We start from the raw sequence: 25,348 nt of genomic DNA on the forward strand, positions 1-25,348 counted from the left end.
TTTAAGGTTCAAAAAGCACATAGTGATGTAGACATGTTGGGGGCGTGTTAGAACGAGCCGTTTTATGTGTGGCTGACTCCTAACTTTTATAAAGAATATCTCTTTGGGTTTGAGACTTTAGTCTTTGCAACTTTACAGATCTTCTTTATGCACCAAGAGCTTGTAACACTCCAAAGAGAAAGGAAAAATTGAAATCGCATCATATGACCCCTTTAAATACTTGGTTTACAGTGACGTATTGAGCATCACCTAGGGCTGGACGATTTTTCCGATTTGATAGATTAATTCGTGTTTGTAGAATGCCGTTTCATGCATGAAACGCTGCAAGAGACGTGAGCGTAACAGTCAAGCACGTCCATGTTTACATGGAAAAGCAGTAATCAAATAAAAACCTGTAAAGAACTACTACTGTATGTCTGAAATTTCATGTTTGCATCATGACTGGTGTTAAACCTTCAGTCATTTTGAATTTGAATTACCTTGACTTTTGAGTAGGGATGCAACGATTATAGATTTTGTTGGTACGATTATTGTCTGAGGAATAACCACGGTTTCACGATTATGACGATTATTATGTATTTATTCATTTCACAAAATTATTAATGTATAATCACATGGACACTCTTTAGATAATAAAGTGTATTAATAAAATAGATTAAACAGCCTACTGGAGAGATGCAGACGCAGGTAGACTAATTCACACAGGCAACTGTCACCTCTCTCTCTCTCTCTCTCGAATAATTCGATTAATTAACCGTGACGTTTTAAAGCGCAGTTAATCGCGAAACCGGTTAATCGCTGCATCCCTACTTTTGAGAAAAAAATGTTAAAGCATTTTCCTTGTATTATTTCTGAACATATAATATGTATAAGACAAGTTTGTATAAGATGTAGTTGTAGTTCATGCATCTTTTTTGCAAAAATATTTAACAAGTGATTTGTTTAACATTTACATCATGTTGACAACTTCTTTAATTTCTGCTTTAAATTTCTTTAACTAGAGGGTTAATAAAGAAAAAGTTACTTGAATCATGCTGTAGTTACATTTTCAAGTTGATTAGTTAAAAATCGAGAATCAGTCAAACGTTCTGAAAAATTCGAGATTTTATTTTTTTTGCCATAAAGCCCAGCCCTAGCATCACCAAGAATCTAATTGAACTGTAAAAAAAAAAATGCAAATGCATTTCTATGGAGAAAAAAAATCCAATTCAAGTCTCAGATCAAGGGCACGTTTTGGACATTTTGGACTTTTTTCAGCAAAATCCAGGAACAATTATGAGGCTTTTTTAAAATCATATTAACTGAAAAGAATAATTTAAGAGATTATCTGATTTTCAAAATAATTGTTAGTTGTTAGTTTTCCTACTTGGAAATATGAATGGGTTGAAAATTACACATCAATCAGTAATGTTTTTCATTGTATATCATCCTTACGTGTTTATGAATTTATAGCTGTCATGGAGATACATTTATACAGTTTACACATTTTAAACTGCTATTATTGCAAGTTTGCTACTATTATTGCAAGTATGCATTTTAATTAGCAATGTGTATAAAATGTGTCATAAAATAAACCTACATTTTCATTAGGCATTTATATTCAATTTTTTTAATATATTATTATTTATTTTATTACATTAGTTATTAGTTTATTTTTGTTAGTATAAAAGAAATGAATGCAAAATGCCTAATGAAAATGTAGTTTTATTTTATGACACATTTTATACACATTGCTAATTAAAATGCATAATTGGTGGCGCTAGTGAAAATTTAGGCAGTGAAGGAATTACTGAAATACTGGCCCAGACCATTCATTAAAAAAAAAAACAGCCGAAAATAAGCCTCATTGCTGAGCTCTGCAAAGGAGAGCAAAGGAGAACAAGTGATGAGGAAGACAAAACCAAGAGAGACAGAGAGGGAATGTGTGAGGGTTTCTGAGCTGAAAGGACACGAGCGAGTAGGCGGAATGGAGAGAGAAACAACAAAGACGAAACACGCAGGAGGAAAGAATTCAGCGAGCGAGAAAAAGAGAGGGAGGAAGACAGAAAAAGAGAGCACTTTGGGGATGAAAGGATAAAGGAACTTCAGGCGATAGAAAATAAAGAGTGACAGACACACACAGACAGAGCCTGCAACTGTATGATGGTATGATACAGAACATTTCTAGAGGGACTCTCACTGATTTTGCTGCAACAGTGCAACAGGCTGCCATCACATCTAAAGGACTGGGGCATCGTGGGTATTTTCACTGCACTCAGCCCTGTCCTCCCTCATCAGATCACATGATATTTTGTCTGAGCACACTGAGCTAAATGATCCTGCAGCACGGCAGATCTGAAAGGCTTCTTGAGGTTGTGCATGGCCAACCGACACGTATCCACGTTAGAGGTCTGCTACCCGACCCGAGCCCGACGGGTCCCGAAATACTTTCGGGTTTCGGGTCGGGTTCGGGTTAATGTTTAATGAATAGCTTCGGGTTCGGGTCGGGCTCGGGTTTATAGCTAAACTAAAACTATATAGGCTACGCTGCTTTCATGGACGCACACACACACATTATTGCACACGACAATGACAACACAGCACGGAAACTTTTATTAGTAAAATAGCTTCGACAGGCTACTGACTCGCAACGTTATATTTCTCTGCAATGAGGGGGTAAAATCGCTGTTTTTGAAGTAACTGAGCCTCATTGCTTGTAGAGAGAGACACGCAGGTTCACACGCAACTTTCATCGCTCGCTCTCTCTCTCTCTCTCTCGCTAATTCAAATAAATGATATAATTAATTAATTTAAATAAATGCGATCTTATCCCACTGCATCTCTGTGTCTAATTTAAAGCAGGCCGAATGCTAACAAGCCTTAACTGACGAAAATGACCATAATTTGCACGATGGAAGAATTAACGTCTTGTCGTATACAACCATTCAAAAACTCTGCAGAATTTCTGTGACCGCTGCACCTGATGTTCATAAACTTTCATAACTGGTAGGCTAAGAGTTTTTTCTTTTGCCTTGAGAACTTAATGATTCTCTTTCTTTACATGTATTTGTTTACTGACCATTCCATGCAATCGTGAAATACAGCATTTTTTTAAATTGACTATTCGTTGTGGGGGGGGGGGGTTTTCCGTGCAGACCTCTAATCCACGGTATACTCTAATCTGATTGGTTATGGAGCCCTTAAAGTTATATGGTGATGAAAAAAATTAGATGGGAGGAAAAATAATATTTCAATGTGTTCTCTCACAAAACTTCTGCATTAAATCAAGAAACTTTGCATTCTCTTGCAAAACTTTAACATTTGCCCAAGAAACTTTGCGCTCCCTTGCAAAACCTTTGTGGGCGACTTAATATGAGGTGGTTTTTACAGGGCTTTACATTGTCACGATAACCGCAATATTGTAATATCGTGATACTGACAAGCCAACCACAGAGTACGACAAGCAACTGCCACAACCGCGATGTTAACTTCTTTATTTTTAGGCTATGCCCTTCTTGTTTTACACTTATGCTGCATTCACGCCATGCCGTAATTACTGTGATTTCGAGATGATAACACTTGATGTTCTACTTGGAGCTGTTCACACCCTTGGACTCGGAACTATCGCACTATCAATGCCTAAACATAGCACCTAATGAATCTGAGGTGGTCAGGTGGTACAAGTTGTAGCTCTCAGAAAATTCCCAGTTCACAAGTTATTACGAGTTCTGCGAGGACGTGAATGCTTTTTACAAGTTGGTATCTCGTAATCATGGTAATGATTATGATATGATATGTCGTGAACGTACCATTAATGCATGTGCATTGAATGTTCATTAAGTTAACATCATAACAAAAGTGAAGAGAGTAATATTTTTACACCATCTGGCTCTTTTTTTTTTACGTCATTAAGACTCTGTGTGCCATAGTGATTTGTACATTCAGTAGATTTGCACTAAACAGAAAGAGAGAGATGCTGATTACCTGCGTCTGTCCTTCTTCAGATCCAGTCATATACTCATGAAAAAAATTAGTTTGCCATCGGTTATCAGAAGATGAAAGCGATATCTTTGTCATAGCTTCCTGTGTTTAAGGGGATTTTCCTCAACTGGCATCAGCGCTGTTCAATGCATTGAATCAACGGCATTGGTCTCTATGAAGTGAAACATCAGCTTCAGCATTACCCAGGTTACGCGTTGATCATCGATTGAGCCTTGTAAAGTGTCACTCACAGTGTGACTCGCTCATAAAGATGGTCCCTTGCCGCCACCTCCTGACATAATGATAACCGCACTGACTGACAGCCTGTGTAAAATGAGCACAGGAACAAGTCCCTGTAATCATACTGCTAAAATGTCAGCAACACTGAAAGTCTCTTGTCCAGTCAGATTCAAGAATTGGAACTTACAATTATACTGTACATATATTAATATACCAATTAGCTTAATTATGTAGATATGGAACGCAATAGTTTTGTGAGTAAACAAATGTTTCACAAGAATGCAAAAGCATTTAAGTATAACGTTTCCATCCATCTCATATTTCTATCATCATGTCTCCTTAGCAGTTCCATAGGATGGTTGATTTCATGCAACATATAGGGCATATAGGGTTCCCTTTCATGGGAACTTCGAACTGCGTCCTCTAGGGGGCGCTATGGGGAACGCCTCGTCGTGACCCGTGTCTGAAGCATACATTGAAAAACACCAACTCGTTGGCCGGCGACAGCCATGACGTCACTACCGGTGCGACTAAAGTATAAATAGGCTCCGGGAGCATCATATCATTCTCTTCTTCGTCTTCATTGACTGTTTTGTTTGAAGCGTGCATTTCCAAGGAAAAAGTAAGAGCTATCTCTATTTATTATGGCGAGCACTAGCAGAGCATTTAGAAGGTGTGTGCATCCGTGTCATCGCTATTTGACATCAGATGACACACACGATCTATGTGTTGTTTGTTTGGGCAAAGAGCACACATGCGATGCCTCCGAGGGGGCAATCGGCGTGCACTGCGAGCGTTTTTTCCAAGGGGAAAAAGCTCCGCTCTCGTTTGTCTCTTTTTTCGAGGAAAGAGGGGCAGCCATCTGCTTCCCGCAAGGTGTTTTTCAATGTATGCTTCAGACACGGGTCACGACGAGGCGTTCCCCATAGCGCCCCCTAGAGGACGCAGTGTCTCGTTCCCTACTCAGGGAACCATGGTTACACACGTAACCTGAGACGTTTTTTATCAATCCAGAGTCAAGTCAAGTTAACAAGGTACCGAGCTGATACAAGAGGCACTTTTGAAGATGAAATAATCACCTAGCAAAAAATCGTTTTCAACCTTTTTATCGGAAGAAGACCATCCCACCATTATTTAAATACATATTTTCCACATTGGTGGTACAATCAATATTATTCAAATCATATAATGTAATAATATATTTTTCATTATTTACAGTATTTTAGATAAATCCTCACCTTATAGCACGTAAAACAAAACAGTGTTTGGTCACTTTACATGGCTGTCATTCAGTCTCTTCCTGCCTAAGTGGGCAGTTCTTAACCAGAATATGCTGTGATATGAATGAAACCTTTTGGCAGGGCCTTTTGTTTGAGACCTTTCAAATCAATCAAGACATTTGTTTCTTTTAAAGCTGTACAAAGTTGGTCAAGTTTAGCACTGTCCACTTATAATTGGATGCTAATACCAGATGTAAACGTGGCCAACCATGTCATATATGGTTGGCCAATTTTCAATATGGAATGATACTCATCCAGTGATGCGTGTTTTGATACGATGGCGCTGACGCTGATGGCTGCCTCCATGGCGTGCTCCGCAGTTGTTTTTATGTTTTTGTTAGTTTGTCCTGTCTTTAGTTATATCCCTGCAATCAGTTTCGGAAGTACACACCACCCGATATTTCACCGGTTTTCGATTATTCTGATGTTTTGCTGGACATTGTAATCGGGGGAGCTGCGGCGCTGATCAAGCGCTTCAGGATGCGCAGACGGGGGAAGCGAGGTGGCGCCCTCGTGAAGCTCAGGCAGCGTGGATTCAGGACGCCGTTGCCTAGCATCCATCTGGCGAACCTCCGCTCTCTACCCAACAAAACGGACGAACTCCTTCTGCTCTCCCGGACAAATAAGGATTTTTCAAACTCTGCTGCTCTGTGTTTCACGGAAACCTGGCTGAAAGACGCCATTCCGGACAGGGCGTTGAGTCTCCCGGGCTTTCAGCTGTTTAGAGCAGATCGCGACGCAGAATCAACGGGGAAATCGCGCGGCGGCGGGACATGCTTTTACATCAATGAGAGGTGGTGTACAGATGTAACTGTGTTAAAGAAGATGTGCTGTTCAGATCTAGAAGTGCTCTTCATTAACTGTAAGCCTTTCTATTTAATTTTTGTTTAACGTTATTAATAAAAATGTTGTTCAATTAGCATGTTTTTGTGTTTTGCTTTGGTACCGAAATTGGTACCGAGAACCGTGGATTTTCACTGGTATCGGTATCAAGAAAACAAATTTTGGTACCGTGACAACACTACTGGCAATAAAGCTCATTCTGATTCTGATTCATTCTGATTAAATGTGACACTATGTAACCTGTCAGTGGTCCTTTAGTGTGGTGAAGATCAGCCGTTTTTCTGCTAAATTGACCTGACTTTTGCTTATTCAATTGGAAAAATGACCATCTGTCAAACCCTGCACACCAGATAGCAGGAGGTAGGGGGAGTGTGTGTGCCACGACTTGATGACACGGCGATCCATAACCTCACATTACCTCATATATGTCTCTTTCTGTAATTAGGGCTTGTCAGTAAATGTACAGCCCTCAGCAAGGGCAGAAAATGAGGCAAATGCTCTGCTGGCAGAGAGGAATCTGTGAAAAAAGTGCAGACGTCGACAGAACCCAGCTGATAAGATAAGAGGAGAATTCAATAGAGCGGTCATCTTCAATAAATATGAGCCAAACAACAAGCAGCAGAAAACCCGTTGAGTAAAATATGTGTACCCATAATGCTCTCAAAGACATTTCTTGCTTCCACGGTAACCAGCCCAGCAAGTCAATATGGTGAATTCCCACAAAAACACCCTCCTTTCACATGAAATTCACTTTTAACTTGGTTGGTAGGGGTGTGAATCTTCACTGGTTTCACAATTCGATTACAATTATCATGTCAACGATTCGATTCAATTCGATATCACGATGCATCACAATGCGTCGCATCCTCAGTTTTAAATATTACTGCACATGGCTACATTTTTAATTTAAATTTTATATCAAATTTATTTTGTACATTTTTTTTTTCAATTATATAAACAGGCTACTTTTTAAAATAATTACAAATTAATAATAAATTAAAACAATTGTTAAGAATTTAACCAACTAAATATACAAGCAAAAACATACAAGCAAAAATATAAAGTAATAAAGGGGGAAAAAGACAATTACAAGTGATAGACAAAAAGTACTTTCAGTATCTAAGAGTGCTTTATGCATTCGAAAGTTTACAGCCAATCATAGTTATGGGTTTTTCTTTTTTTCCTCAGCATTATTGCTGTTTGATTATTACTGATTATCATAGAGTGGCAGTTTTGCCCTGTTCTGAAAACATAACTGACTGTGTTTACATCAATTTCGTATCATAAAAGTATTCGGAGATGCAAGTGCCTTTAACCGCAGCCACGATCGAGCTTCAGGACAACAAACACAAAGTGCACGTGAAAGTCTGTAGGCCTACGTGAGTTTCATGCATCTAATACGTACTACATTCCAAATGGCATAAATGAAAGCATATCTAAAGTGAAACACTGATATACTAGCGGGTGGAAGCACACACTCAGCTCAGAATCGATTCAGAATCATTGAAGAGAGAATTGCGATGCATCGGAGAATCAATATTTTCTCCCACCCCTATTGGTTGGTGTCTCAGAAGGTTCATGTTCATAATCCATGTACTAGCATTTCCAGCATTAAGAATCTTGATCTTTGCAGCGTAATAAAGGTTAATGTCTTAATGAAAGATTAAATGACAACAGTACACATGACATAAGTGTCCTGAACTCTGGATAATTATGTTAGCCCCTTGTGGCTTTAAAATGTACTCTACTCAAAGAGGAAAATTTACATAATTTACTCACCCTCATGTTGTTCCAAAACTGAACATGAAAAGAAGATATTCTGAGAAATTTTAGGAAATGAGTTTGTTTGTTTGTTTTTGGTCCATACAATCTAACTTAACAGGCTGATTAGTTCCCAGTGTACAAAATATATTTTTAAGGATGAGTAAATTATGACAGAATTTTCATTTTTGGGTGGATTATGCCTTTAAAGTTAATATTTAAAAACACTATAATTTATAGCTAAAAATTTTAAATGTAATTTTTAGAAAATCTCAAAATGAATTGATTTTGTACATGTTGTGACTGACTAATTTTACTTGTTATGGTTTTATTTTTAATTTATGTAGACAAAATAATGTAGAATTTTAATATCGTTCATATTTTGGTTATTGGCCATAACATGAAAATAATTATCAGCTTATTGGTTGAATATACATTATGGAAGTAAATTCGATTGCAAACTGCATTTAATGCTGACTTTTAATTACCCTGGTTATGCTAATGTTTAGTAATGTGTTGGTCAGAATATCTTGAGGAATCTGTCGGCCCTACGTCAAAATATCTGTCACGTCCAGGTTAACAGACTGGAGGCAGATGAACTATGATTGTCTAGACTATTGTCTAGAGATGGTATTCCTTACACAGGGCATGTCTGGGCATTGCCCTATAACCAAAATACTAGCTTGTTTATCATCCGTGCCTAGGGTTGCCAACCGTCCGTATTTTGGGCCTAATTGATTTGTCCCGTACATGACTTCCCTTGTCCCGTTTTTTGACTGCTACGCTGATCTAACCACTGACTGATACAACAGCAGTGCTGATCACTTGAGAATGATCACCTATACCTGTCATCATCCAATCACAGCCCCCCCACACAGTATACGTTAAGTAAATCAGAAATCGTGAACATAACTGTTCGAGGAAGGCTGCGCAATCCTCTGCTGGCTCATCGCTCCCGCCTCACAGCAAGCAGCGCTCGCGCTAATGCCAATTCCGTCCGTGTTTTCAATTCAGTAAATCAGTTTTGGTGAATACAAACTTTCATGAGTTTCATGATTGTTTTTCATGAGTCCAACATCCACCTGCGCAAGAGACGTGATCAGTAAGGGAAGTCGTCTTTCACTATTGTAATGTTGTTAAATAGAGAAAAACATTTTATATTTAAGTAACTAATAGCATAATTCTTAACCTTGGACCTTATTATTGAAACACAAATTGACCAATAAAAAGGTGTCAAAGCACCAAAAGCAGCCCATATTAAATCTATAAGCTGTCTTTAATTGAAAATACACATTTTCATGCATACTATATATATGTGTGTGTGTGTGTGTGTATACCCCCCCGTAAGGTGATTGTCCCGTATTTTCATTTTCTGAAGTTGGCAACCCTGTCCGTGCCCTTTAACAGCTCAGAGAGACACTCATACCTTAGCTGCTCTGAGGGTTAAATTAACCGGACTGTCCTCTCCAACTCAGCATTTCTCTTCACTAAATTTATGGGTCTCTATCGGAGTTTTTCAGACAGACCAATTACATAAGTGCCCTATGCACGGTGTAATCAAAGCATCTGAGAGATGGTTCTGAAATGCCTTTGCAACAATGCAGCAGCAAAAACAAACACCCAAGTCAAGTCCACTTAAGTGAAACTACTTCCTAGGGGCAGCTCAGCGTGAAATTGTTGACTTTTTTTACAGTTTGTAGAAAGGTAATTATTGTGTGTGCGCTTTGGTTGTTGTTGAAGGGTGGGCAACACTGCTAGCTTCCCTTTCTGTGCACAGCTGGGTGCCTCTCTGCCTCTGACCTAGTTTTGTCCATCCCAGCTAGCAGTGCAGATTGCAGCATCACTTCAGAAGTGTGCAGCCATCTCTCCATCTCATGTCTCCACCCTTCAGTCCATCTCATTCTCTCTCTCTGTCTGTTCCCGCAGAGCTCCAGCACTGGGCAGCAAGATCAGTGAGGGCGATGGCTGCATGTCTCCATTTGCCAAATGCATGGCAGGTGCATCTTAATCAAGAAAATGTTCAGTATTTTCTCAAGCATTGCAGCATGCTTGCGCCAGCCAGCAAAATTAACTGCTAAACATGCATAATCATGCTTATGCGTTTAAAATGATAGTTCACCCCAAAATGTCTGTCATTAAATGCAATTTCAAACCTGTATGAATTTGTTTCTTCAGTGAAACATAACAGGTGAACATTTTAAGAATATTCTGGCCACTCTTTTCACTGTGATGAAAGTAAATGGGGACCATGGCTGTCCTGCTCCAAAATTCCCCCCAAAAGTACCATAAACGTATCATAAATGTGGTCCATACAACTCTTGCACTATGTCTTCTGAAGCCAATAGCTTTGTTTGAGGGAGATACTGAATTTAAGTGGTTATTCAATATTATTCTTCACTCCATTGATCTGATATCCAGCGGGACTGGATCGCTGAGTTAGTGAGAACTAGAATGATCTGATTCTTGAGCAAATCAATTGATTCTTTGAATTTAAAACAATGATTTGTTCACAATTTGGACATCACTGTTCCATGAAAGCATCAAGGTGAGCTAGGGCAGAGACTTTCCATGAATAATGACTAATTCATAAATAATTAAATGTTGGTTTGTTATATGAAAAAAAAATTGGTGTAGGGATTACTTTGAAGCAATTTTGCTAGTAAAATTCGCAAATAATTACAAAGAAGTAGCAAAAGTTGTTAAAGGTTCTTCATGGAACCACTGATGCAATTAAAGAACCTTTATTTTTAAGAGTGTAAAGGAAAAAAAAAAGAGTTCAGAACATTATTATTAACTAATAATATCAGGAATATTCTCAAAGAGAATGTAAATAATATGTATTACTACAAGGAAGACTAAAAGCCTCATTTATAACAGTGCTGTGGTGATTTGCCCGTGTCACACCTGCTCCGACAGCAGAGATGTCCTTGATCTAACCAAGAGACGCAACCGTCCCATCTGCCATGTGGTCTCTAGACCCCCAGCCCAGACACCACAAGAGTTCTGATCACACCTCACTTGAACTGAATCTGCACGTTAAATGAACTAAGTGGCAGAGCAGTCAATGTGTTTGTGCAATTAAATAATGGTCATGCTGCCAGATGAAGTTGCTGCTGATAACAGCATGATCCACTTAGCATATGAAAATATTCACCCTCCAAAAAGGATGGTTGGCATTTACGTGAATGTGTTGTACAGATGCTCGCACGAAGAGGAAAATGTCAGTCTGGTGATATACATCCACCACAAAATGTGTGCGGATGCAGATAGCTGTGAGGCACAGCCATCATAAACTATTCAACTGGCTTCAATATAGAGAATATAAGATGTATAAACACCATATGAACTCAGCTTGCGTGTGTGTGCAAGACACATTTTTGTGATCTCCAGCCGCTGCACACAGGAAGTTAGTCATCTGTTGCCATGGTGCATCAGGGAGTTCAGGACTGCAGTGCACTCTGCATGGGATCTGGCCTACCAGACCAGAGAGACACTGTCTTGCTGTCTTCAAGACTTGTTGAATCTGATTTAATGTATCTATCATATCCCCGGACGTTCCTGAGATATGATTGGGCGACAATGGTTCTTCTAATAAAATTAAAGTGAACTCTAATGCTCACATCCCCCTTGTGGAAACCCTCTGACAACATATAGTCTGACACATATGACTCTATTACTACATACTGTAATATAATTCATTGACAATATTGATTAAATGAATAATGCATTATGACTTTTTAATGAACTAAGCTAAATTATGAAGCAGTCCTTATAAGAAGCAATGTTCAGAAATATTTTTCTAAATGAAAAGAGAAATGCAGTTTGAAACAAGCCAATCCTCCTCTATTCTGAAGCTATAAATGACTAACAGTGAGAAACTGAAGCAAGTAACAGGCTGTTGTCTGACAAGAGGAACACACACTTCATTGCATGGTCTGTAAATGGAATCAAGATTTACCTAATGTTCCATGGGTCTCCTTAATTGCCATGGTTAATTAGATTATGATAGGCATAACTGGACAGAAAGCACTCTGGTTCTGTCTGACGGTGGGATCTACTTTTAGAATAATACTTCTTAACAATAAGTCTTATTAAGGGGGAACTGTCTTTCAGTAGATTCTGCATGCATATTTTAAATATGCAAAAGCAACCCCCTCCGCCTATACTTTGTTTTAATTAACTTTTTTTGGCTTTTATTTTACAGATAGCAGACGGCATCTACGAGCTGAGGAGTAGCCTATGAAATTCAGTTCTGGGAAAAAATAAAAATAAAAAAATTGGGTAGACCTAGAAATTTGAATAATGTTTGTCAGCTTTACTGGAATGTAGTTTTGTAAATCTGTTCAAAACTAGTAAGGAGGACTAAGTTAATCTCCTCGGTTCTTTTTGTACATCCCTTGCTGTATATTTTTGTTCAGATATTTGCACTCTGTGACCATATTATTAATACCCTCCATTAGGAGAATTCACCTTTTTCTAAAATCTAATAACATTGCCTCAGATACGTGTTTATGATATGCACAGAAAGGCACTGACAAAAACCTATTGCAGAATACCAACCGACCGTTACATATCGATGAACCGAACCTTTCCTCCAAAAAGAGCCACTACGTTCACTGCTATAAAGCCATGCTGAAATACCAACCGCAAATGTCATTTCGTGATCTTTAAATATTAGACCAATGAAAGACTACATACATAATCGATAAAACGGCGACAGTACCGTTGGGCTGAAGGCAGGCGGCATGTTCAGCAGAGATGGGCGTGGGGGAGGAAGTGAGAATGATGCGGACGTGCAAGTCGACCGTTACGTTTCAAATAATTACAGTCAAGATTTTCGAATTTATAACTTATTTTCAAAAAGAAATTGTACTTACGAAGCGAACAATGGGCGAGGATGATGAGAGGGTGTACGAGCAACGGCCGTGATGAGAGAGAGAGAGCAGGAGAGAGAGAGAGAGAGACAGAGAGAGAGAGAGAGAGAGAGAGAGAGAGAGACGGGGAGGGCGGGGGAGCAAGGTGTGTCCGCTGCCTTGAAAATGCAGAATTAAGCCTATACATCCTTGTATTCTCATACAAATGATAAAACAGAAAAAAAAACAGCGAGTTTTATGTAGTTTAACGGTCAGATTACATATAAACTGAAGCAACAAAAATGCAGGGGAAATGGATTAAATGTTACGATTCAGGCTTGTTGCTTATATTTCCCATTAGGCCATTGAAAGTCTTTTTGTGCAATATCACATTATGAAAATGTTTTTCATTCAATACTGTTTTATTTGCAGAGTCGCCTAGACAAAAGCCCCATGTGGTGTTACAAAGGTCAGCATCTTCAATAAGCTGAACACAGGAAAAAATAAAAGAAGGTTCTTTGAAAAAGGCCTGCGCTTTAAACTCACGTTAAATCTACGGATAAAAGAGAACCTATAGCGATTTGTGTAACCATGGCAAAACATCCACATGCAACACCAGCACCATTTTCAACCGAGAGCAAAACTGCGAAAATCCCCTTAACGTTACACCGGAGGATCAGCGACGCGTCGAGTCCGTTTATCGCTTTCAGACGGATCAGGTCCACGTGCAAAGCCGCAAAAAAAAAACGATTATCGATTTGTCATTCGTTATGACCACAACAGAAATGTGAGACTGATTTAACACACCGGTGTGAGCCACGTTATGCTCCATCAGTCTAAATACTTCTAGGTTTTTCCACACCGGCAAACCGCGTGCAGGTGAAGCATTGCCTGCGTCTGTCGCCACACTGCCTCGATATTTCATGAAAGTCCTGCATGCCATGCAAAAAGACAAACATAATGGAATGGAATGTTCTTTAAATTAAAAAAAAAGATTATTGCCCATATATATTGTGCATCCATGAAAATAACTCTCGGTAGATGCGAATGCATTAAGAAAGCAGTCCGATTTATGTGCCGTTCTTCTTATCGATGCAATCTCGGTGAAATGAATTTTTCTTTCTCTTTATGATCAATCTATAAAGAAAATCAGGCCCATTATGTCTCAGTCACACACCCATAACAGTCGGATTCACTAACATCCTTGGACTAATTACACTGATCGCAGAGGTAAAAATGTGGTAAGGCTTAGGAGCATCGGTCATTGCTTGATTAATGATAAATCGCTGTTAAATAAGTCTCTGAGTTTGTAAACCGGTTTGACTTACCTCTGTGGCACACTGAGTTATTGTCAGTCCAACTGCAGCAGTCAGCCAGTGAACAAACCCTGCCAGTTCCTCCAGCGTCCTGCAAAGGGAGGATGGCGCTAGAGAGCAAGATCAAGAATGATGTCAGGATGAGTGAGCCCTGTGCACTATATGAAACTGACATTTGCATGATATTCACACACAACTAACCGAATTCTATCGAGAACCGAACTAACCGAATCGGACCGAGAGGGCACTTTATCGGCGATTAAAGGGGCAGGGGCTTGAGAAACCCCCTCCCCCATGTGCAAGGCACTGCCTGTGTGTGTTACATTAAATTATTTGAGAATGTCTGCGTTGTGATCAGGACTTACCTTTACATTGTCGGTCTTTCTAACAATGAAGTAAGGGTTTACAAACCTTTTAACACCCAAGCATAAAGGTTTCTATGTATTTTCATATAGGCCTATAAGGAGCTGTTTATACTCTGTGAGAAAAAGACATGGATCCCCTTAGAAACCCCCTGAAAGTTCCCAGATCTCAGTTTGAAAATCCCTGCCATGGACTACTATAATTTAAGATTTTGTGTGAACGAAAACTACATTTAAAAAAAAAAAATCGTTACTTGAAATAAAATAAACATTAACAAATGAAATAAAAAAAAAAAAAAAAAAAAAAAAAAAAAAAAAAAAAAATCATTTTTGTTTAGTTTAACTTGAAGTGCTAAAATAAAAAATACCCCCCCCCATAAAAAACCCCGAAAACTAATACATAAAAAATTTATAAAACTATGTAGACATAAAAAAAATAAAAATTACAAAGAAACGTGCAAAATCACAAAAAAAAAAAATCTAAAATGAAAGTGAAAACAAAATATAACAATACAATTCAAAATATGAACAAAAATTATAAAGTATATCAATGATACTAAAATAACACTAGTGAACACTTTAATGTAAGGGTGTCCAAACCTGCGGGAGGGCCACTGTCCTGCAGAGTTTGGCTTCCACCCTTAACCAGCTAATCAAGGTCTTCAGACTTACTAGAAACTTCTAGGCAACAGTGTTGGAGCTAAAATCTGCAGGATGTTGGCCCTCCAGGAGCAGGGTACTTTAATGTGTTTATAATGGTCAGATGAGGCCAAAGCTATCGTATTTGATAACGTGTGCCGGGTGATCAATATTTCTTTATTTATGCTCTTGGCAGATGATTCCATATTCCATAAAGCATAAGATAGATTAATCATGGATATAAGGCCCTATAAATCTCAAATATTTTATTTTTTACTTGGAAATATCCATTCAACTGGTTCTGCAGTTGGTCTTAGACATTTGGGTCAGTTTGACTGTGAGTCAGATTTTTGCTGATTCACTGCAAAATGCAGCAAGCTAAAATATTTCAGCACCATTATTGTTTTAAAACAGTGTGCTTTATATGAACAAGCTCTATGTATATTCACAGTCTTAACAAACATACATACACACAAGCTCGCTCTCTCTCTCTCTCACACACACACACACACACACACACACACACATTGCACCATCTGCCCCCCAAATTCAGCCATATTCCCCTGAGTTACATACCAAGCCAAGTCCTTCACCTGGACACCTTCACATTAACAGTAAGAGTCCTCGTGCTCCTCTGTTTCACCGCTGCACAACCTGCTGCTGTTTTATCCCAAAATATCCCAAATGTAAATTCTCCTCCTTCCTGTTGCTAAGCAAGTTATCTTGATCTGTTACTTGCCAAAACAATAGTATAGATTTTTTTAGAATACTGTATGAAAAAGAGCGATGCTGTTGATGCTACCAATGTCCTTCTATTCTTCAGAAATGTGAGATGCTCTTCTGAAAGCAAATAGAGCACTTGGTTGAGGTTGGGCTTGGGTGGGAGTTGCTCAGCAACTAGCCCACATGTGAATGAGCAGGCATTTTTTAGATTTTGTCTATGAGAGAGACAGCTAATGACCTGATAATAGATGTTGCCCTGACTTGTCTTCCTGTGTTGGATTTTGAAACCTCTCTTTATTTCAATAGATTTTTAAATGTCAACATTTCATGTTTCAAATGATGATATTATATTATTTCCTACACAGGATACAAGTCTGACTGTTACAGACACTTTTGGTCATTAGATGGTGTTTCAGCCCTGTCTATGTGACTGGTTGTCTGATCTTCCTTAGGATCTCTTCTTCAGAAGAAATCGGACTTTTAATATTAATGAATGCCCATTGGTTTAGTTAGGGATAAAAATACATAATAACATTTTATAAAATACATTTGTTACATCTTGCCATAGTTAGCTTCACTTAGCTCAAAATACTCTTACATTTTAAGATTTAATCTTTTTATAATAGCACTTGAGTAATTGAGTAATTTTATGTAAATGTGTTAATCACAACTTAGGTAAATGCATGCTTCTTTCCAGGGCAGTACAAAATATATCCTGAAAAATATTCACTGAAATAAAAACTGTGACAACTAACCCCTGTCTCTACCATAACAAAACAAGAAGAAGATATATATTGGCAAGACAACACTAGTTCATTTTTCCATAGTTATCCTCTTGTTTTTTGGTGAACTGAACATTACTATTCCAACTGTGATTATAAAGGTATATTGGCAAGTAGCAGTTTATTTCTGGCTGTATGTATATTTAGCGTGAAAAACGTCACAGTAATCCAGCAGCTTTGGATGCAACTGAGAAGAATCCCTTCTTGTACTGCTGCTGATTGTGTGTATCTTTGTGCGTCTTACCGCTCCATGTGTCAGTAACACAATAACCTGCTCTGCCTCAGTGTTTCTCAGTCTTGCAGGACACAGCTGAAGCTAATATGCTATTTATGTGTGTCATTGTGTTGAAAAATCAAAGGAGATGTTTGCATCCCACAGCCTAACAATAAGGGAGACAAATGACAGCATCTCCGTTGCCATGAGCCACAAGGACACACAGGGAAAATACAATAGCCTCTGAATGGAGCGCTGTTCTGGTCTGTAAATTAACACTTGCCAGCTGTAGACCCACACATGTCTATAACTAATAATAGCTGTCTGTAACGTAACCATGTAGGCAAATTGTGGATCATTTTATTCACCTAGCCTATCTGGTACACCCTAATTCTGATTGGACAATCGTGGTATTCAGTGGTCTGACTTTTCTTAATAATGGCCACACTGTATATCAGACCACTTTTTGGGGGAACTGAAGCTGACTCTAAATTCATGTCTCTATTATCACACCCCTGATCAATTGTTTTATATAAACAGAACTGGTGACAGTCATTGACTGCAGTGAAAATAATATCTTGTCCCTTACAGTGAAAATGTTTTGTTGCTATAGGGCAATTATTTTATTCATTGTAATGGACAACTTTTTTTCCTTAGTGGTTTTAAGATAATATATAAAATTATAAAATTGTTTGAAATCAATATTTAAATATGTAATTCTGTACTAATGTGGGATAAAGCGGGGAAAATGTACAGTTAGCTGTTTACTGTCTCAAAATAAACCTCTTCAAGAAGAAACAAAGATCTGAGCATCTGTTGTATGAAAATTAAAATGGAAACTATATCAGTAATCACACATACAGTAGGTCACAGTGTGTTATATTTTTGTTTACTCCATCTATATCACATCACATTTATGATGTAAACACTTTATTTAAAAGCATTTACCAAATAACTACTAACCAAAATCAACTCAAGAGGATCTAAGAAATTTCCTAGAATATAAGCTACAAACGTTCTTCATCCTGACTGAGCTGTAGATCTGCCATTTACACTGACACTGGTGATCCAGAGTCTTTTCTCTTTCCAGCTCTTGCTATAATCCATTTTTTAAGTAAATCTGCACATTCAGAGTTTTCTGGCTGCAGCTGTGTCTTGATAAGAAGGTGCAGCTTTAACTGAGGCAGTTGAGGTAAGGTCAGTTTTAATTTTGATGTTTATTTTTTCTACCAACTGACAGTGAGTTTTAGACCTTGTGGATGTGCACTGACACAAAACAAATCATTGACATAAGTTTATGTGAAAAAAACCTGCCATGTTACAAGCAGTTCAGTAGCCTGATATATTGGAGGTAAATGCATTAAATTTCAACATATACTTTGGAGAGGATTTGCTCCTTGGAAAAGCATTGCAAAATAATTGTTTAGCTTAATGTTGTAGAAAATCTGTGCAAAAACAAAAAAAAAACATCGCAAAGACAGAACCTTATACAGGAAAACTAATTCAAGGGCATTAGAGAACGTAGAGCTGGGCTGAAGGACTGTTGAGACAGTAGTGCCTAAAAGGGAAAATGTGAGACAATCAGATTAAATTAGAAAGTCCTTTCTCCATCTGTATCCTCATTGGAAACAGTATCAAACATCATTGCATTTAAAAGTTCATAATCACCTGATCTGAGCTCTTTCGTTTATCCAGCCATGATGTGTTTAACAAACGCTGTGGGAATAAAGGGTAAAACGACAAGATCATATTATAGAATAATATATAGAATACATTAGCTTTAACTTTTCAAATTTAGAAAATGATCAGACCTTCATAGTTGACACAGCCGTTTCCATCTTCCTGTCCTGCCATGAGCTGTTCTACCTCTGATTCTGTCATTTTCTCACCTGCAGGCAAGACATGTGATACTCTGTGCTTGTTTCTGCCTGCGTTAATCTCAAGGTAAATATGTAAATCCAGGAGTCAAACACAAATTTCTTTAAGCTGCTTATGTTCAAATAGATCTCTTCTTAATTTAACAAAGCACTCATTGGGTTTGTTAGTATACTGTATCATAGAGCTGTTGTGTTGCCCTGTTTTGTATTTACCCAGCGTTGCAAGTACATGGCGAAGTTCAGCACCCATTACAGTGCCGTTTCCTTCTTTGTCAAACACTCGCAGGCCCTCAACAAAGTCTTCAAAAGTGCCTTGATCTTTGGACCTGGACACGTGTTGGAACATAGGCAGAAAAGTCTCAAAGTCAATCAGCCTGGTGTTCATTTCTAGAAAAAAATCAGTGGTGGACAGTAACGGAGTAGTTTTACTTCGTTACTGTACTTAAGTAAATTTTTCAAGTATCTGTACTTTACTGGAGTAGTTTTATTTTGAGTAACTTTTACTTTTACTTCACTAAATTCCAAAGCATAAGATCGTACTTTTTACTTCACTACATTTCATAAAACATATCGTTACTCCTTATAATATATCACGTGCTCCGACACGCAGAAGCGGTGTCTGATTCAAGAACGAACTGATTCTTTTCAATGAACCTTTTAAAATCGGTCGCAAATCGCACCAAACGATTCATTCGCGAATTAGAATGAACCGATTGCAGTTGTTCTCGAGTCGACAACTCAATGCCCTCGGGGTGCATTTGGCCAGGGGTGGTTTTATACCACAGACAAGGTTTGAGAAGAAAAAAATCATTATGAAAATATAATGATATTTTCCTTATTATATTCATTATTTCCTTATTGGTTATTTTGGTAAAATCCCAGGTATTTTGAGCAATAGGATTATAAAAAAATATATGCTAATATAAAATTAAATGATAAAAGTAGCCTATATAAAACTGCAAAATAAATATTCATCTATCAGTACTTTTTACTTAAGTACATAAAAAATCAAGCACTTTTGTACTTTCACTCGCATAAAATTGAAAACTGAGTACTTTTACTTTTACTGGAGTAATATTTTATTATACGTATCTATACTTTTACTCAAGTACTTGATTTGTGTACTTCGTCCACCACTGAAAAAAATGGATATTAGAAAAACATTAAACATGTATTCATTTTAACATTTGTACAATGATTTAGCCTCAAGCACACTTTATTCCTCTCACCCTCAGGTTTGGGTTTGCCAAGTACTTTGAGCACCTCTGCATTTGTAGGATTCTGACCCAGCGCCCTCATGACATCACCACACTGGGCGTAAGTGATCTTCATTTCACCAGATGGTGTTCTGTCGAATAGCATGAAGGCCTCTTTAAATTCTGTGTGGATAGGATATTGATACATAGTATTAAATGAGGAAGAGGTATGAAAAAAATGTAGGTCTACTTGGTTTTGCAAATGCTTACCTTCAATCTGATCAGCTGTAAACTCAACCTGGCGGGGAAAAGGTTTTAGGGAACTTTTATAAGCATATTGACTGGTTAACATCCAAACAATACTATATCTTATAAGAGTTAACAATGAACAATCATAATGAAAATACAGATGTTTTAGTTCTCTGAAGAAGCTTTCTGGGGTCATTCAACAAAAGTCAGCTGCTTCTCACTCATGGAGACTAAGAATATCTGACATCTGTTCTAGGACCAGAGGGAATACAGTGAAACCTCATCTTTATTGTCCACAGGAGAGAGAGACTCACTCACACAAGAGAACAGGAATGCTAAGCTGTAATATGAGAGCTTGCAGACACCTGCGTGGAAGGCCGTATGACCACATGGAGGCTCTTCTACTGACCTCAGACAAGCTTCCATTGTCCAGACCCTATCTCTGACCATCAGGTTAGTTAAAGCTGCATATGTGGTCTCAAATCAATATGAATAAACATTCACGTCTTCACATAGGCACTCAGCTGAGACTGGGATTTTAAAGCCTAAGGTTTGTGTGAGACATTTTAACCTTATTTGATTGATTTGAACCATATTGTTCAGTGCACATAATGTCACATACTTTAATAACAAGGATAGACAAAGACCAGTCAATATCCAAATGTTTTTAACTCAACACGGCCTGAAGGTGGGATTTCTTAGTCTTATTGAAGCTTGTTTCTGCCAGGGAATAAAAATATGAAACAGGTAATTGCAGGTAATTTTTTTCTCAGAATTTCGAGTTTATAGCTTGCACTTGCAAGATTTTTCTCTGAATTCTGAGTTTACATCTGACAATTCGGACTTTTTTTCCTCAGAATTATGCATGTGTATGTGGTCAGGTGTCTACAAATTTTGGGATAAAAACAGATTTCAGCAAAAAAAAAAAAAGAAAAGAAAAATTGGAGATAGAAACTTTCACACTTTATTTTAAGGTCCAATTCTCACTATTAACAAACCATTAACTACGTAAACTCATAATTTTCTGCTTATTAATAGTTAGTATGGTAGTTGGTAAGTTTAGGTATTGGATATGATTAGGAATATGGTCAAGCAGAATATATAAACAGCCAATATGTTAATAATAGGCATGCTAATAACTAGTTAATAGTGAGAATTGGTCCCGTTACTAAAGTGTTACCAAACTTTAAATTCTGAGAAATTAACATTTTTGACTTGTGAGATAGAAACTCAGAAAATTGCTAGTCTTTCCAATTCCAAGTATTTTTTAACAATCCAAGTGCAGTAATGACTAAGAATCAATAAAAAGTTTACTGAGATTGATTAAAGAGCTGCTGATGAACAAAATAAGACTAAAACTGTCCTCTAAATGTGATTTTGTGTGCCGAAACAAAACCAAATGTTTAGAAATAAGCTCAGTGTTCTTATACATAATCCATTAAGGACTTGCAGGTTTCATTTTTTTCCTCCTGAGGACCTTTGGGAAGAAGTTGGTTTGTCCTGTGTCTACTCACCATGGTCTAACACTTAGCTGTTAGTAAAATAGCAATACAGACAATGCACTTACCTTAATGCTTTTTGGGTCAAATTGAGGCTCCCTGGGTTTCTCTTGTTCGGGAGGAGGCACTGGTTTTGCTGCCTCCTTCTTCGGTTCAGCTTTTTTAGGAGCCATTCTTCCAAGATGATGAGCAGAAGGGTGTGAGATGGGGAATAGGAATGAGAATAACCTTTGAGAGGTTTTATACCCTCCTCAACGCTCCCCAACTGCATCAGCAGTTGTTGTCCATCCCGTCATCACCCTCCAAACAAGGACAGAACGCTTAGTTCACAAGCCAAACCCCATGGACGCATGAAGGTTTTAGCATGTTAACATTGATGAGAACTAGTAAATAGCTTTCATCACTGCTATGCATTCAGATAACCATAGTTTATAGTTTGTAATTATGCCCTCAAAGTTTTGAACTAGATATCTAACTAATTGTTTTGGCAGAGCAAGTTTGGCACACTTTAATATGAAGATCTTGTTTCTCTGATGAATCTGGCAGCTCTGGGGATTTTCATGAAGCTGTTGGTTTACCATTGAGGAGATGATGGACCTCCAAATTTATGACAGATGGGAATAGCGGGATCCATGTGGACTGGGAGAGGGATCTGGTCCAGCATAGTAGGACACTGAAAGAAAAGATACAGCATCTGAGGGAACTCATTATAATGGCAACTTTTGGAAACTTGGCTCATGCACATTTTTTTACAAGTTTTTTTTAGAGGTTATTTGCTGATCACATCAAAAAAAAAATTGAGTTAATTATCAACTAGAATGATCAAGAAAACTACTGACATAATTCTGTATCCGTTATCCCGTTTTGTTATTTGTTGTGAGTTTCATCAGACAGACCTCATTCTGTCTTTGTGAGTTTCAAGAGATCAAGGGAATTATTAAAGGGGTCATAGGATGCCCATTTTCCACAAGTTGATATGATTATTTAGGGTCTTAATGAAAAGTCTGCGTCACACAGACAGGCATCTGAGATCGGCTCGATTTGAGAAAGGGGTAAAGATTTTAGTAGATTAACAAAAAAACCACTGGGTGGATTTTTATCATTTTAGGGTGGTTGTGTACACACACTGCCAACACACATTTCAGTTCAAACAACTTGTAAAAGTGCATGTAGCATTATATGACCCCTTTAAGGATAAACACCTTATGTCTTGTTTTGCTATGAACAGCAACTGCTGGCTGTTCTTGCTTTTTTAACCCCTGAGATCTGTCATTCAGGCGCCTGAAGCAGACACCAGTACCAAGTTTAAAGAAAGGAGAAGGGTCCACCTGTTCCCTCGGCCTTCTGAATCTCCTGCCCCAGATGGAAGAAATAAAATATGAACAATACAATTCTGTGTGTATATATACACTGCCATTCAAAAGTTTGGGGTCAGTAAGATTTTTTAAATGTTTTTGAAAGAAGTGTTTCATGCTCACCAAGGCTGCATTTGTTTGATCAAAAATACATTAAAAACAGTAATATTGTAAAATATTATTGTAATTTAAAAGAACTTTTTTCAGCTGTAATATATTTTAAAATGTAATTTGTTTCTGTGACATCAAAACTGAATTTTCAGCATCATTACTCCAGTCTTCAATGTCACATGATCCTTCAAAAATCATTCTAATATGCTGATTTGGTGAGACGTGTTATTATTAACAGTGTTGAAAACAGTTGTGCTGCTTAATACTTTTGTGGAAAGTGTGATACGTTTTTTCTCTTCTGATCCTTTGATGAGTAGAAAGTTCAAAAGAAAGTTCATTTATTTCAAATATTTGAATATGCTTGTAAGAATGTAATAGTCTTTTCTGTCACTTTTGATAAATTTTATGCATATTTGCTAATATAAGTATTAATTTCTTTAAAAAAAATAGAACCCTTGCATATCTGTTATTGTTTACTGATTCTCATATTGTTCCAAAACTGTATGACTTTTTCATCCATGAAACTTCAAAGGATTTTTCAAGATTATTGGAGGACGGTTTACAAAACAATACCATTTCAGTCTTTACAGTTCCAAATTTCATGTTAAATTCAATGTGTTACTTGCTGTGAAATTGTGAAATTTCTGAGTGAAAATTGTTTCTACAACACTTTTTTGTTTTTCATTGTACACTATATTCCAAGTCATTTGAATGTGTGAGGAATAAACTGAAATTTAAGACATTATCCACTAGTAATCTGCTCTCAAATCTCATTCGCCCCCTGGTGACAAAAAAAAAGTAATATGGGTTTGGAACAGAATGATGGTGATTAAATGATGACAGAATGTTAATTTAAGGAGAACTATAATGCTTTATTAAGTGAGTGAAGTGAAGTGAAGTGAAGTGAAGTGACGTGTAGCCAAGTATAGTGTCCCATACTCAGAATTTGTGCTCTGCATTTCACCCATCCAAGTGCACACACACAGCAGTGAGTAGTGAATAAACACACACACACACACACACAGGTTTGTTTTTGTGAAAAGTGGGGACATCCCATAGGCGTAATGGTTTTTATACTGTACAGACCGTATATTCTATTGCCCTACACCAACCCTACCCCTAAACCTACCCCTTACAGGAAACTTTGTGCTATTTCAGATTTTCAATACACTCCATTCTGTGTGATTTATAAGCGTTTTGAAAAGTGGGGACATGGGGTAATGTGCTGAAAAGTCACCTTCTCCTTGTAATACCTATGTCATACCTTTGTCATTATACAAATTTATGTCCTCATTTGTCACAAAAACGCGCGCACACACACACACACACCCTTACGAAAATGAATCATGGTTTTACTAACCATGGCCATGGTTTTTGTAGTAAACCCATAGTAACCACAAAATTAACCATGGTTTTACCATAGCATTTTCAGTAAAAATTTTACTGAAAATGCTGTGGTTAAAAAACCGAGGTAATTATTGAACCGTGGGCAAACTATTGTTGCAACTGTTCAGGCTACTCTAAAATACTGTATAATAGGAATTGCACAAAGGTGTGTGTGACTGAGTGCAGACCCTGAGTACTAATCTTTGGAAAATATTTAACATTAAATCTTGCATTTTGCACATTGTGCAATTAAGATTTGGACATTAGCCATTAAGGAGCTTCAGGTAATAATGTAGCTATCTAGTAATATATGACTCCAATATCTCATCCAGATTCTTCTTGCATCTAGACAGTAATGTTTGTCTGTTAATTTTAACTTTAATGTTAATTTTAGGCCCTGCTTGAAAGAGATAAACCCTTGAGCTTTTATTTTGATAGAAACTTGTTGAGCTTTTATTTTGACAGAAAACAACAGCTTCTGTGAAAACCAAGCGGCAACCTCGGGATGCACTTTTTTCCAGGGGTTTCAGAGCAGCGTAATCGAAACTGCGTCATCAGGTAGGCGTGGCCTATTTGAGAATCTGCATAGGTCACCGATCATACGCAGTGAGGAAAAGCCATTTACTTCAAATACCTGTCCTGCTCACAGGGGTTTCGTGTTAAATACCTTTTATATTATATACAGTAATTTCAGATACCTGT

The 25,348-nt window shown here is 37.7% G+C and overlaps 2 protein-coding genes across 10 annotated transcripts in view; both read right to left on the reverse strand.

The window, feature by feature from the left end:
• The window catches only part of LOC107694967 (microtubule-associated protein tau-like), a 54,528-nt gene extending 38,607 nt beyond the window's left edge, over positions 1–15,921 (reverse strand). For 2 of the 9 annotated variants that reach the window (XM_016494706.1, XM_016494699.1), the window contains exons 1-2: positions 15,831–15,916; positions 14,266–14,363 (exon numbers count right to left, since the gene is read on the reverse strand). The gene's annotated coding sequence lies outside the window, so the exon portion shown is untranslated. Of the gene's footprint in view, positions 1–12,671; positions 12,732–12,782; positions 12,815–12,961; positions 13,040–14,265; positions 14,364–15,830 lie in introns of those variants that run through there. The other 7 variants (XM_016494707.1, XM_016494705.1, XM_016494708.1 and 4 more) reach the window with 6 other exon arrangements.
• A 2,562-nt stretch (positions 15,922–18,483) lies between these two features.
• Positions 18,484–21,967, reverse strand: LOC107694961 (myosin light chain 4-like). The gene is made up of 7 exons (XM_016494687.1): positions 21,863–21,967; positions 20,317–20,344; positions 20,080–20,229; positions 19,064–19,237; positions 18,785–18,862; positions 18,642–18,689; positions 18,484–18,531 (listed from the first exon to the last, which is right to left on the reverse strand). The coding sequence occupies exons 1-6, from the start codon at positions 21,965–21,967 to the stop codon at positions 18,661–18,663; spliced, it is 564 nt and encodes a 187-aa protein (XP_016350173.1). The 3' UTR covers positions 18,484–18,531; positions 18,642–18,660.
• Positions 21,968–25,348: the final 3,381 nt, after the last annotated feature.

This window comes from Sinocyclocheilus anshuiensis, unplaced genomic scaffold (genome assembly GCF_001515605.1).
Source record: "Sinocyclocheilus anshuiensis isolate Anshui unplaced genomic scaffold, SAMN03320099.WGS_v1.1 scaffold214, whole genome shotgun sequence".
NCBI classification, from domain to species: domain Eukaryota; kingdom Metazoa; phylum Chordata; class Actinopteri; order Cypriniformes; family Cyprinidae; genus Sinocyclocheilus; species Sinocyclocheilus anshuiensis.